We start from the raw sequence: 14,174 nt of genomic DNA, 5'->3' as shown, positions 1-14,174 counted from the left end.
CCACCCAGCTGGAATTAAGGATGTGTTTCCTTAGGCTGCTCTGACAACAAGTTACAGTACTGGGAGCAGTTCAGTCAACAAAGCTCAACCCAGATTGCAAAACTTGCTAACAAAGATGGAAAACAGCTCCTGTAGGTGGCTTTTGGCACAATTAGCCCTTACTGCTGCAACCAGCAATAGATGTCCCCTCCAAAGTCAAGGAAGGCATCCTTCTGCTGGGGCAGTGTTGCTGATATGCTTCCTATTTGCCTTCTGCCTTCTCCAAAGGAAACTAGGAATTGTGGCATTGCATAGCACAGGTATGCACATTTCCCTGCCTTCAGCAGCAGCTTGGCCCTGGCTGTTGGATCTGCTTTAGCATTGTGGAGCAAGAAAGGATGTGATGTCCAGTGTAGTTCCAGTCTCTTCATTGGCCTTTGCCCTGGAGTTGTGCTCATCATGAGCCATAGCATGTTGGTGCTGGCTTATTTTAAGGCATACTCCCTGTAGTCTAAGTGCAGTTTAGGCATATATATGAGGTAGCTGAAAGGGAAGGTATTGGGAAATTTGCCTGTTTTTATTGGAACAGGGACACAAAAGTTTGTGTTACAGCATCTCATTCAGGATTAATCCAGCTGTTCTCTGTATCACAGCTGGCCTGTCTTGTACCCTGACTTAGCTACAGTATACCTGAACTGTACTGAGCTGAACTGTTGATGTGTTACCAGATAATGCTCTTCCTGCAAGGCCCTGGGGGAAAGCAAGCCACACTCCTCTTTGCCAGCTTAACTGGCTGGAAAAAGTAGGTCAGAGGTGACCGATCTTTCAAGTTCTGCAGGCTGCACATGCAGATCTTCATGTGGCCAGGAGCTGTAAGATGTACTGTATGCTTTACAGAGAAATGTTCCCATTTGGACCCATGCTGCTCCAGTCTGTGCTAGGGTGGCCTGGATGGGCATCAGAGTTCCAGATTGACCAAGCTCTGTGGGCCTCAGCAACCCATTTTAATTTGGCTCTTCCTGACAGCCTTTGTACCAGTCCTGCTGTTGGTCATATCCTGTAGTGGTCCATCACCAAACATAGCAGCTGACTGTGGCTTTAAAGCCATAGGCTTATAATGAAGCAGTGCAGGGAGGTGGAAGTTCTGTGGGAAACAAACTCATGTGTTCCACAGTGAAACAACTGCTCCAGAAAATGCTGCTCTTTCCAATTGCAAAATATCTTTTCAATAAGAACCAAATTCTGTCTCTTACTTACCATGTAGTTATTGAGGCAGGGACTGTCTGTAAAATATTAGTGCAAACTGGTTTTCGTCCTAGATGAAGGCTTTCCTGTTACTCTGTTACACTGCAATAATATTAAAGCAGTTTTACTGGCTTAGACCAAGCATCCATGTTGCCTGATACTCTGAAGGACCTTCTTGTCTTTCTGCTTGAGGCTCTTGCCACACAGGACCAACTGTAGCCGCAGGAGAATGGTACTTGATGGTGACTGGAATCTTGTTTTATTTCATGTGCTGTCATGTCTCCAGGTAGAACTTTGTGGTGGGGCTCTTCTCCAGAGAGTTGTGGACACCACTTTCTCTAGTTTGAGCCTTTCTCTGCCTCCATTTAGGATGGGCCTTCCTCCTTTTATTCCATTTGTCCTCTGTAACAGTTTGATTTCCTCCTGCTTCTTTTCTTTTCCCTCTCATCCCCCTTCCCAGGAAGGGCTTTGAAGTTGCCATAGGGTTGGGCCAATGCCTGGTCCTAAGTGAGAATCAGGAACAACATCAGTCACAGTCAGATGCAAAGGAAAACTATTGTGAGCATGTGATATTTTCCTCTGATAGTCTCCAAGCACTCAGCTGTCTTCAGTAAGGGACTGCCTGAGCTGGATGTGCTTGTGATGTAACTAGTAGCCCTCACCGAGGTTTTCTTGCATTAACTTCGCTGCTTTTACCTGAATCCACATAAATCTTCTCATCCATAGCTTCTTTGATGACAAGAAGTTATGCAGGTTGCTGTCTACTGCATGGAGATGACTTCTTAAATTTGTTTTGAAATTTTATTTTTCGTTGAGTGTGATTTAAAGCATCTTCTGGTTACTGCCTTGCATTTGCAGGATGCTAACTATCCCATATACTAGTCTGTATCAAAGGAAAATTCTTACAAATAAACAAATGTTTTAATTTATGTATTTCTAACTGAACATGTTCTGAAAGGGAAGAGGGAAAAAAAATCAGTCTTCATCTTTGCTGTAGAAAGGAACACTTTTGTAAAGCCTGGTAGCAGAAAACTATGCGCTATCAAATCACCCAGCTGACAGTGTTACAGGACAGTTGAAATACAGGGAATGTCTGCTTAATGCTAGGTTGTGCTGTTCGAATTAGGACAGATTAACTCACATGCACAACCATCCCTTTCCCTTTATGACCATTGATTTCCATATGCTGTTCTGACTCAGTGCTTCACAATCCATTTTTCAGGCCTGTAAATGAAATGCCTGTAATAACATGACAGAGCAGTGAGGCTGGGACAGAAATAATTCCAAGGTGTCACTTTATTGTTTGGTTTCCTGTAATTGCTTGCAGTAGCAATGATGATGGTTTTACTAAGATGTGATATTTACATATTGAACCTGAGCTCTACTGTTCTGCCCAGTTAGGACAGCTCCAGGTTTTTAAAATGTTTCCGATGATTGCCTGAATTAAAAAGTGTAGGGAAGGACCTCTTCTCACTTAAAGGCTTGTAGGCTGTACTTTAGCAATATAGTAAATCAAGCTCTAGGGCTGCAAACCTCTGAAACCTCATGATATCAAACAACTCCAGTAAAACTTGTTCTGTGACTTCAGGAAATGTTGCCAGTTTAAGTTTGTATTAGCAGACTTTATGCCAGACTAGGAATAATCTATACTCCATCAACTAACATAAATCTGGAATAAAAGTCATACTGTGAGTTTTGACTAATTTACCAGGAATGTAATGATACACCTAAACCTACTCTAGCTCAATTTACCACTGCCCAGATCTGGCATTACTGTGGACCCACAGTCATAGCTGAACTGACCAGCCACTCCACTTGTTCCTTCTCTCCTGCTTGTGTCTTTGTTTGTGCAGTGAGACATTTCACAAATAAAATACCAAAACTTTTAAGAACTAGGCATTTAAATTAATTAAAACCAACCAAACAAAACCAGTCCAAAATCCACACCTCTTAGATTCTGGCATGCTACTAGAAAAGTAGGTTTTTCCCTGGGATATTGCAAACTAATGTTTCAGTCTGCTGTCTGTTTGCAAAAGGTCTGTAAAGACAACCTAAGACATGAATAATTTTTTTCTCTTGGCACTTCTACAGATATATTTGGAACCTATGAAGGGTTAAGCTGACTTACTTGTTTGGGTTTTTATTTCCTTTCAAGTCTGGATCAGTGAAACTGCTAGTGGTGTCCCACCCCAGTAAACGGGGTGGTGTTGCAGTGCCAGTGCTGGGAGGTCATTTCTTTTGCTTCACATAAGTAACACAGGAGATGAAAAGCAGCATAACAAAAGGCACTAATAAGCTCTAATATATTATGCAATCACAGGATTTCTCATAGCATGGCTGCTGCTTTGGGAGCTGCCTTACTTGTAATCACCTTCCACCCTTGACATCTCACATTGCATCATCCTCTTTGCAAAATCCCTCTTGAAGGCCAAAAGCCCTGGTGTTCCCTGTAATACGTTAACCACAGGCAACTACCTGTCATGTGGGGCCAGAATTAATAGTGGACTCACCCCTGTGAAAATGGAAATTCAGAACAAATCTAAAAAGGACAGATTGAAAGTTTGACCTTGTTGCTGCAGTGTCTTATGGTATTGAATTGAAGGCTTGTGATTGTGCAGCTGTGTCAGTTTTTAATGTAAAAATTATCTAAGGGCGTGATAGGATGCTTTTGTATGTGGCAGCCTGACACAGCCAGTTCTACTCCTGACATTCCCAGGCTCCACCTGTTCAGGCTGGAGAGCAACTTGGTTTCCAAAATCTCACCACCAGCCTCCGCAGCAAAGACTCTATATACTTGTTTGTTGTCTATGAATTAGCAGGGAGGGTACGCCAAGCTGATGTCCTATGCTGAACACCTAGCAGCCTAATCAAACTGTTCACCATCCCATCTTATGGCCAAGTAGCACCGCTGACTGCTGTATGGAGGACCTTGCAGCTCTGCCTTTTTTCCATTCCTCCTTGCTTGTCTGATACTGAATTAATCGGTTACTGTTGCCTGTGTTTTCTCCTGAACACAGGAGACATCATTCTTTAGGCCTTTGATTTATGTTGTGGTTTAGGCCCAGACAGAAATTAAGCTCCACGCAGCTGCTCACTCACTGCCCACTACTCCCAAGTGGGATGGGGAGGAGAATCAAAAAAAAAAATGTAAAAAACAGTGGCTTGAGATAAGAACAGTTTAATAATTGAAATAAAATTATCTGTGAGTACTGTTTGTAATAATTCCTTTTTTAAAAACTAGAAAATCACATTGATCTGGGAAACCCCATGATTTTAAAATCTATTACATTTTCACCTAACTATGGCAGAGAGACCATATTTCCATGCCATGCTGTGAAACATGTTGTCCAGTGAATCCCATAAAATTCACTTTTTTGAACAAAATTTATTATTTAACTAACAATAATTAATTATTATCTTTAAAGGCATATCAAACCTACATTTCTTGTCTAAGAAGAAATTCACATAGCTCACGCCATACTGGTTTCCTGGGATCGATACTAGTTAATGTTCAACCCACTGGAAACACCTTTGTGCTCCCTGCTTTGGGTTTCTGTAGGGAAACGGTAGGTTTGATAACTTCTTTAAAATACAAAGGAGCCCTGTGCTGCACAGACAGCTCGAGTCCCCTTCCCCAGCCAGAACAGCTTGTGAGTAAGGCATAGCTGGCATTCTTTAGCTTCCTTCTCCTCAGAGGAGAGGGAGGTAGTTCAGCAATTCCCATTATTAGCTTAGTCTCAGTCAAGCCTCTCAGCTGCATGTAACTTTGTGCTAAACCAGTTATACAGTAAGTAGTGTAACTGTGTAGTAAGTGTGTAGTACAGTAAGCTAAAGAAAAATGGTGGGAAGTAGACAAAGGTGGTTGTTTGGGATCTAGGAAGCTTTTATGAATGGGGTTGCACTTCATGATGGAGGATCTTGGCTAACCAGAAAGCAAAAAACTCCAGTGAATGAAACTAACATAGTTCTTTCAGGCAGTTCTGCCATGTATTTGCTGGAATATGCCTTAAATTGTATAAGCATGGTACCTGGAGATCATAGATGCAAAAAATCTGGATCCAGATTTACTTTCTATAATGGTGGTGTGTATATTAATTGAAATGAAAATAAATAAAGTTTTCTTTAATATCCATTATGATCACAAGTGTTTATGGCGTGCTCATAAAAAAAAAAAGACAAAATCTTATGGTGCAGATTTTTTTGCAGCAAACCAGATTTTGGAATACTTCAAGGACTTTGTATTTCTTTCAATTTTTGATGGACAAATAAGGTAAATTTTAATGTATGATGATAGCAGCTTCATCCTTGGTATTTTATATTCGAATATGCTTTCTGTTGTTCTTTATGTCTTTTATGCTTTTGAAGTACTTGAAATTGAAATGACTGAAATATAAATTATATGTCTGAAATATTGATTATATTACTATGGGGGCCTAATGACAGTCATCTCGACAAATTAGTAACATTAGATCAAATGGTTTCCATTATAGAAAATTTTACGGGTTTCCTTAATATAGAGATTGCTTAAAGCATTACTTATTTTTAATGTGAAATTATTTATCTTAATTATTGTCCACTGTTTCACTTCATGATTTATAATGTAATTTAGAGATATATTTCTGTAATAATTACTTAACCACGAGATATGTTGAACAAGGAAAAGACACTTCCTACCTCTCAGCCATTTCTTAATCTAGTGTGTTTAAAAATAACAGATACTGACTCTGCTTTTGTTATTGGATACCCGTGTTCAGCCCCTGGAGATCTTGTGGATGCTATAAATCTTACAAAAGGGTTATTATGAACATCTTGTTAATTACCTTTAATTCATTGAGGTATAAACTGCTAATTACAGGACTCTTATTTCCGCTGGCATCAATGTCAAAATTCTTAATTTTATTTTTTACTGTAATGGTGGGGTTTCAGATACACTTGTTCATATTAGTTTTTTTTTCTTGAGTAAAACTTAATGAAGTCTGATCCCTCTATTCCACAGCATTATCTATGCCCTTATGTAGGAAGCTCTTTGACAGTAGAAGTGTAACATTTTAGTTAAATGCACATGTTGAGGCACTTGCTTTAAATAGTCAAGGAATGCCCTGAAGACAGGAATATGGAATTATATCATACAGTCATCATCTTAAGGTAGTGCCTGTGTCCATTTGCAAATCTTCCAAGTTTTCCACTTGCAAACCTTCCAGATTTTACCTACATTACAAAGTTGAGATGTACTGCAGATAACTAGCCCACAAATTACAGAGGAGTCATGCAAGAATGCTTGTGCAAAGAATAATCCAGAGCCTAGCTGAGCTGTATCAAAACTCCATTTACTTCAGAAGTGTCCTGAGGAAGAACTACCCAATCTTGTAAGTTGCTTCTTTTTGAGTCTGTGGTTGGTATTTCAAGTAGGCTGCTAAAATAAAAGAGCAGTTCCACAACCACAAAAACATCTCATAAAGATGCTTCCTTTTAAAATTAAAATACAAATAACAGCAGTGATTAAGCTACTTTTCTCTTACATTTTCAGATAAGTTTTTTTGAAAAACATACCTGGCAAATCAACTAGCAAAAATCCAAACAGAAATAAATACGTCCATGCAAAAAGATACATACTCTGCCTGTTTTATCTGCCTTTGATAACTTTAATGTTTTCAAATACATTAAGTGTTGTAATTCAAGGGAGTTAATGTATTCAGTAAAAATTGGCAATTAGCTATATCTGCAAGTGAGAAACAGATTTAAATAGCACTTGGCGGTTGATCTCCTCTTCCCCTGGCTTTAAATAAGAGACAAGATCAGACATAAATTCTTAGTATCTAATGAAGATTGCTGTTTAAAGGCTTTCCACACTGATTCCCAGCTTCAAATAGCTACTTGTTAATTATGCAGGTAACAGTGTGACCTGCCAAATTGTATCAGTTAGCTAAGCCCCACAGATAATGGAGCAAAGTCTAGAACTCCATAAGAAATTCTGTGGAGTGTTGTAGCAGTCCAAGGAAATTCTCACACAGTGAAATCTTTGAATCAAAGTCATACATACACAATTTTAATTGAGGGAGCTCAAGTCTAAGAGAAGATTTGTTTAATGTCCCTATTTTCCCTAGCTAGAAGAATACTTATTTCAAAGCCCTTGTTATTCTGCATCTCCAGAGATATTTGAAGTACTTTATGAGCAAGTTCAGTATCTTTTATGTTTGGTGATGGCATCAGAAGGCACATTAGGTCTGTTGGATGTTCCCCACTAGAATTTCTGGGAGGCCAAGTTTTGCTTCCATTCTGCCCTGATACACATACAGAACATTCTGAGTGGTTTCAAACCTCCATTTTTGTTGTTTCTTTTCCAAAATACAGTTGATTACTATTTGAAAGATCAGACTTTTTTGGTTTGCTCTTTTCCTTTTTCTCCCAGCTGAAATGGGTTATTAAAAATAATTTCCATTAACTGGTAGAAGCATATATATTTCAATAAAATTGAATCAGTCCCAGTGCCATTCTGATTGTTAAGAGCTTTTTTCATCCCCTTTAAAGCCATGATGTCTCTTTCTTTTGGGGAGATCGTTAATACAGTTTTATCATTCATGTCATTGTATTTGTTATATTTATAGTTTAATATTCTATGTCATAGACCATGAGGTGATCTGTAGTTTCACATAGTTGCATTCATTGTTACAACCCAAACTTGAGTTATACCTAACTTGAACATGTGTTTTGCTCTGTAGTTGACACTCCAGATCCTTATGTGGAGCTGTTCATCCCATCCGCCCCTGATTGCAGGAAGAGAACAAAACATTTCAATAATGATGTGAATCCCATGTGGAATGAGACCTTTGAGTTCATTTTGGATCCTAACCAAGAGAATGTTCTTGAGGTAAATGACATGGCTGAGCTGCATCTGTAAATTGAACAAAGTCTGGAAGATTAACATGACAGTAGCTTGTAGTGTGTGGAATTTGTTGTCTTAAGATTACAACTTTTTTTAAAGCATTAAAGGCCGATTTTTGCCTTTAGGCATGATGTAAGAAAGAGGTGTTGTATAAATTATTCAAGGAGTAGCCTTGAAAGTCATTATAAGATATGCCTCTGAGTCATCTTTTGGACTGATCCTGAGGGCTAGTAGCTTAGTATTCTTCACATCAGCCATAATTTTCTCCCTGCTTCCTACACTGATTCAACTGTTAAGGACAGCAAATAGGTGGGGGTAAAGTCAAGTCTCTGCTCATTCCCTGCTTCTCCCTAGGGAGACAGAAAGCAGAAGCATGGTTCTGCTGTTTCCTCTATGCCTGGAGCCAAGGGCTGAGTAGCCCACCCAGTGATGTTTTGGGTACTCTTACTTCAATTGTTTCAATTTTGTCTGATAAAAACCTTTGTGAATTCTAACAGAAGTCCTGGGGCAGACTGTTTTACCTGTCTATTTGCAGATTTTGTGCTTCTTTGGAAGATCTGCAGGAGCAGCTGTCTAAATAGTTGATGTGATCTATGGTAGTTCTCATGAACCTCAAAGGATGAGCAGAATGGTAAACTGAGGAACAGCAAATAATACTTAAAATACAGTCTCTTAGGTTTCCTGGCATTATATAAAGACTGGGTCTGAGTCTTCTTGCAGTTACAATTAAGCAGCTTTATTAGTAATGTATGAATTTGTTGAGTACAAAATTTGGTTCAAGGAGTTTTAAAGGATAAATTATTAAAATCACAAACAACAGTGGCCAATGGCTTATCTGCTGCCTTCTTGGGAACACTACTACCTCTTATACTCTTACCTGTATGTATTCTGATGTGAAGAAGCCGAGATGCTGGCAAGCCATTAATTTCTTACTGCTACATGATCTTTTTGACCACATGGAGACCCAACTCATTTGGTTCCTTTTGCGGTAACAATGTGACTAGCTCATTTCACACCAAGGTGAGAAACCCCAGCTACTAGAACTTCTCTTGTAATTTAGGTAACATTTTGTGAGGTATTTCTCAGGCTTTATCATAGTTTTATGCAGTCATTATGAAAATTTTATGAGCTGGCACACTACTGATTTCCAGCGCAGTATGGCCACAGCATGCTGCCAGGTTCTGCAAGGCTCACCTCCCCACCCAAAATCCTCTTTGTGAATTCCCAAGCTCAGACAGACTCCACAATCTTCAACTCCTCACATTATTTTAATCTAAATCTTTAACTCCATCCCAAGTACAGTTTTGACTCTGAAGTGTAAGATGCTCCTCAAAATCCCATTAAGAAGTTTTTGCTGTTGGTTTTAAAAGACAGCTCTCATAGATTGCAGCAGGGGCATAAGGTTCTACAAGGAAATAGAAGAATGCAGATGCTATTAACATTGTCCAGAAAAGTTGTGTCTGCCCTGTCCCCGGAAGTGTTCGAGGCCAGGTTGAATGGGGCTTTGAATAACTTGGTCTAGTGGAAGGTCCCTTCCAACCCAAACTATTTTATGATCCTATGAAAATAATGAGTTCTGTCCTAAAATACAGTTCATTGTTTCAAAGTGTTGCCTGTGGCAGAGGATGAAGAAGATTCTTTATAGCCGAGAAGAGGCTGAACCCAGATGTAGGAACTAGGTACGGCCCAAACCACAAACATGATATTTTAGAAGACACAGTTCTACCAAGTGGAAAAAATTTGTAAGCCAAATGAGTTTGCAGAACTTATTTGATACAAACCATCTAAACATTAACTTGAAATTCTTTCTGACTATTTTACTTGAGAACTTGGAAGGTTGTCACTGAGAAAAGAACTGCTATATGTAGATCAACATGAATTAAAATAAAAGCAGTGAACAATGTTCTGCGGTATCCACATGCATCTTTGGATATTATTGCATTTTGAAAAGGTATATGCTCTGACATGGAGAATATGAGAAGAGACTTGAAGATCTGGCTGGATACAGAGAAAATCTTTGTGTAATTTGGAATGCTGTGCATTTTTCCAAATTATTGTTATAAAGATCTAGGTCTGTAGATACAAAGCTAAGATGTATGGATTCCATCTCCACAGAAAAGTTGCTCTATGTTTTTTTGGCATATCACAGTAAAAACTGTGTTTCTCCGTAGAGAAGTTGTGGTACCTGGAAATTTGAGATAATTGTATATTTTGTATGTCAGTTTTTAAGTTATGTCTGCTTAGAAAGATAGTGAGATTTACTGACAGGAAGATGCTCAAATAAAAAAACTTTTCTAAATGGTATTGTCATACTCATGAAATTGAATGCCTTGAAGGTGCTACCTACACTATACATGAGAATATCCTGTTTTAAAAGAACATGTCTATTGGCACTGGGTGTTGACTGGGTTGGATTAGGCCTATTCCTTTTCCATATTTTCTTTTCATATTACTTTCAGCATAGACTATGGAACTTAAAAGGGATTTATCAAAGTAAAATTGAATACCCATGTATGTTTTCTAGGTTACTTTGATGGATGCCAACTATGTTATGGATGAGACTCTTGGCACATCCACATTTCCTATATCTTCTTTGAAACTGGGAGAGAAGAAGGAGGTCCAGTTAACTTTCAATGATGTAAGTTGCAACATTCATAGCTTTGCCTGTATTGGTGCAGTTTTGAACATGATGGACATTCCTTGAAAAAACACCTGAACTGAGAGACCTAAACTGTTGTGTAAACCAGGATGTGCAACAGGATGTGTCACATTTTAGTCTTTTATCAGGTGTCTGAATTTTATCTGTGCCACATTCTTGTTAGATAAAGCTTCTTCACAAATCACCAGAGGATGGTTCTTATAAAGGCAAAGTGATGCGTCCTCATGACTCTTACTGTCTGATCTTGCTCAAGTATTCCTGTTGTCATTTTGTTGAATCACAAGAAAAGCATTTGGCCTCTTGATACTTGTCAGAAGTACATGTTCCTAGATGAAAGGAAATCCAAGACTATTTCTGATCCCATCAGACTACCTGTTTTCTTAATATAGAGCTAAGTTTTGAATTCAAGAAGGGATTGGAGGGTATCATAGCAAGGATAAGGTTGGTGGCCTTTCAGTCAGGAAATAGCTGAATATCTGGGAGCATGTGAGGGAGTATCTCAGGTGAGGATTGTTCTCTGCACACCCTGTTCTGAAGCTTTACTGTATTTATGTTCTTACAGTCCTGCTGAGAGGAGAATTAAGAAAAAAAGTGTCACTGAATGCCTTAGTGTCCCTGTTGAGAGAATCCCCTAGAAAAGTCTAGTTTCAGACTTTTGCTTGCTAAACCAGTTTCTGCACTATTTGATTCAATTCATTTTAACAGTCTTTGACTGACCTTTGAGGGATTACACGAGTTTGCTGGTCAGTATGTTGCCTGTACTACTGATGTTTGTGGGTTCTGGAAAGCTAGCAGAAATTATTTTGTTATTATATGTTTCTCTTTCAATAAATGGTTTGTTGTAACACAGTCGTGGTTAACATGCAATAATACATCTATTGGATTATTCTCTTTAAACATGTATACAAAACAGATGGACTCAGTTTAACGTTTATTGTTTGCCTGCATGTGACTCCTGGAAACTGTTGTTAAAGCTATGTGTAATTGAGGTTGTTCTGCTTATAATAGCATATCAACATTTATTGGAGTAACATATCATAGGCTATTCTGAGCATACCCCTCATACTTTGTCTGATGGAAGGTGTTCCTGCCTGTGGCAGGGGTGTTGGGGACTAAATGATTGTTAAGATCCCTTCCAACCCAAACCAATCTCTGATTCTATGATATACATATGTATATTGTATGCACATAATACGTAGAATCATAGAATGATTTGGTTTGGAAAGGATCTTAAGATCATATAGTTCCAACCCCCCTGCCTTGGGCAGGGATGCTTCACACTAAGCCATCCCACCGAATGCTCTGTCTAACCTGGCCTTGGACACTGCCAGGGATGGAGCATTTACCACTTCTCTAGGCAACCTGTTCTGTGGGAATTCTTAAAGAGCCAAGGCCACATAGTGAGTGATCCCGATACTCTGAGCCTTGTTACTGTAAAGTAAGAAGATTTTTGGCAGGCATAAGCAAGGTCAATTGTCTCATTAGGCCTCTGTAATTTTCCACTGAAAACGTGCAGAGAATGATCTCTGCCAAGGTTGTAGTTTCCCAATGTATTTTTAAAGTAAGGTATTTAATTGCAATTATAACAAGTTATAAACATGAGCTTTGTAAACGGGAGTAACCTCCAGACTAACCAATTAGAGCTCAGTATCCAAGGCTGTTACATAAGAAACCTAATGGTGTAAGGGTATAAAAGGAGCACTGTATCTGAATAAATTTTGGCAATCGCTTGATCACATTGATCGTCTCCGCGTTGTCCGTGACTCCTGCGTCAACACTGTTCCAGTGCCTCACCACCCCCACAGTAAAGAACTTCTTCCTTATATCCAATCTAAACTTCCCCTGTTTAAGTTTTAACCAGTTACCCCTTGTCTTGTCACTATAGTCCCTAATGAAGAGTTGCTCCGCAGGATCTCTACAGGCCCCCTTCAGATACTGGAAGGCTGCTATGAGGTCTCCATGCAGTCTTCTCTTTTCCAGTCTGAACAGCCACAATTTTCTTAGCATGTGTTCATAGGGGAGGTCCTCCAGCCCCTTCATCATCCTTGTGGCCCTCCTCTGGACTTGCTCCAACAGCTTCATGTCCTTCTTATGCTGGGGATACCAGAACTGTGTATAAATATTGTCTGCATTTCTGTTATGGGCTTATTATATGATCAGAAGTTGTGATTTGTGACTGCTCTGCTGTTTTCCATGTGATATAACTTTAAAAGTGTGGTTACAGCAAATAACTGGATAAGACCTTTTTATTGGAAATCACATTGTTTCCTGACTGAGCATTGAAGTAGGTCACCTTCCTTGGAGATATTCAAGAGCTGTCTGACACAATCCTGAGCAATGTGCTCTTCTTGATGACCCTGCTTGAGCAGGGAGATTGGACTAGATGACACCCAGTGGTCCCTTCCAAACTCAACCATTCCTTGATTCTGTGATATGTAAGATATAGCAATTAATTAGAGAAGTTGGAATTTTGCCACAGTATGGGCTGACTGCAGTTGCCTGGTTCTGCCAGGCACAGGGTGAGGTAGAGAGATAGAGCTGAGGAATAAATTTTGAGAACTCAGTTTACAAAGCTCATGCCAATAATGCGAGGCATTGCCGTGTTACAGATATGCTTTAATTTCTCATCAGCACTAAGCAAAGCTTGGTAGAGAATAGAGAATGGGATAAAAATTCAGTAAAAAAAGCCAAATACACTGAAATTTATAAGCAAATAGTGAGGGAACACTAAGTCAGGTTGAGCTCAATGTAGACAATTTGTATACACAACATGAATTCCTGAGATTTCTGTGGCAGTCTGTATAAGGTATAGAAAATAGCATGCTGGTTCCCTATTGGAATGTTTCACTTGAAGGGTTTATTTAATACTCCATGTGTACATTTTTTTTTTCAACCATTGGATCACTGCATGATTTCTGAAGTGCTTTCTAAATTAGTAATATCAGGTGCTAGAATAATGTAATTGCCACCCTGTCTTTGAAGTGTTTCTGTAAATGACTCTTCACTCTGTTTCTTCACGTTCTCCTTTTATTATTTCTCTGCCTTTTCCTTTTTTCCACCATTCTGTTAATTCACTACCTAATTTACCATTTCCATTCCAGAGAGCAGAGTGCCAGGTTTACCTGGCCTGTTGGCAGGTTTGTGAAATGTGGGAGGCCAGAGGCAGCTTTGCGATTCTATATGCTTAACTATTCTGTTTAAGTGTCAAGCAAATCTTCAGCCTGAGGTGTTCTAGCTCCATTCCTAGTGATCACATACCACAAACAAGGAGGATATTCCACTTATAGCTACAGGCAGTAAAACAAGACACTGTGTGTGAGTCTGTTACACTCCTAGGAGGCTGTACCAATGTGTAGATGGCCATTGCATGTGAGAGAGCTTCAGGAGATGAGAATGCCTGTCCATTTT

At 39.2% G+C, this 14,174-nt stretch overlaps 1 protein-coding gene across 3 annotated transcripts in view; it reads left to right on the top strand.

The window, feature by feature from the left end:
* Window positions 1-14,174, top strand: part of PLA2G4A (phospholipase A2 group IVA) — a 78,934-nt gene that overhangs the window by 27,446 nt on the left and 37,314 nt on the right. For all 3 annotated transcript variants that reach the window (XM_031047263.2, XM_031047264.2, XM_005147110.3), the window contains 2 exons: window positions 7,944-8,092; window positions 10,632-10,745. In XM_031047263.2, the coding sequence (XP_030903123.1) occupies window positions 7,944-8,092; window positions 10,632-10,745 (263 nt within the window). The remainder of the gene's footprint in view (window positions 1-7,943; window positions 8,093-10,631; window positions 10,746-14,174) is intronic.

This window comes from Melopsittacus undulatus, chromosome 6 (assembly GCF_012275295.1).
Source record: "Melopsittacus undulatus isolate bMelUnd1 chromosome 6, bMelUnd1.mat.Z, whole genome shotgun sequence".
Lineage (NCBI taxonomy): Eukaryota > Metazoa > Chordata > Aves > Psittaciformes > Psittaculidae > Melopsittacus > Melopsittacus undulatus.
Note: the sequence above shows the minus strand (reverse complement) of the source record. Positions and strands in the feature narration are given on the sequence as shown.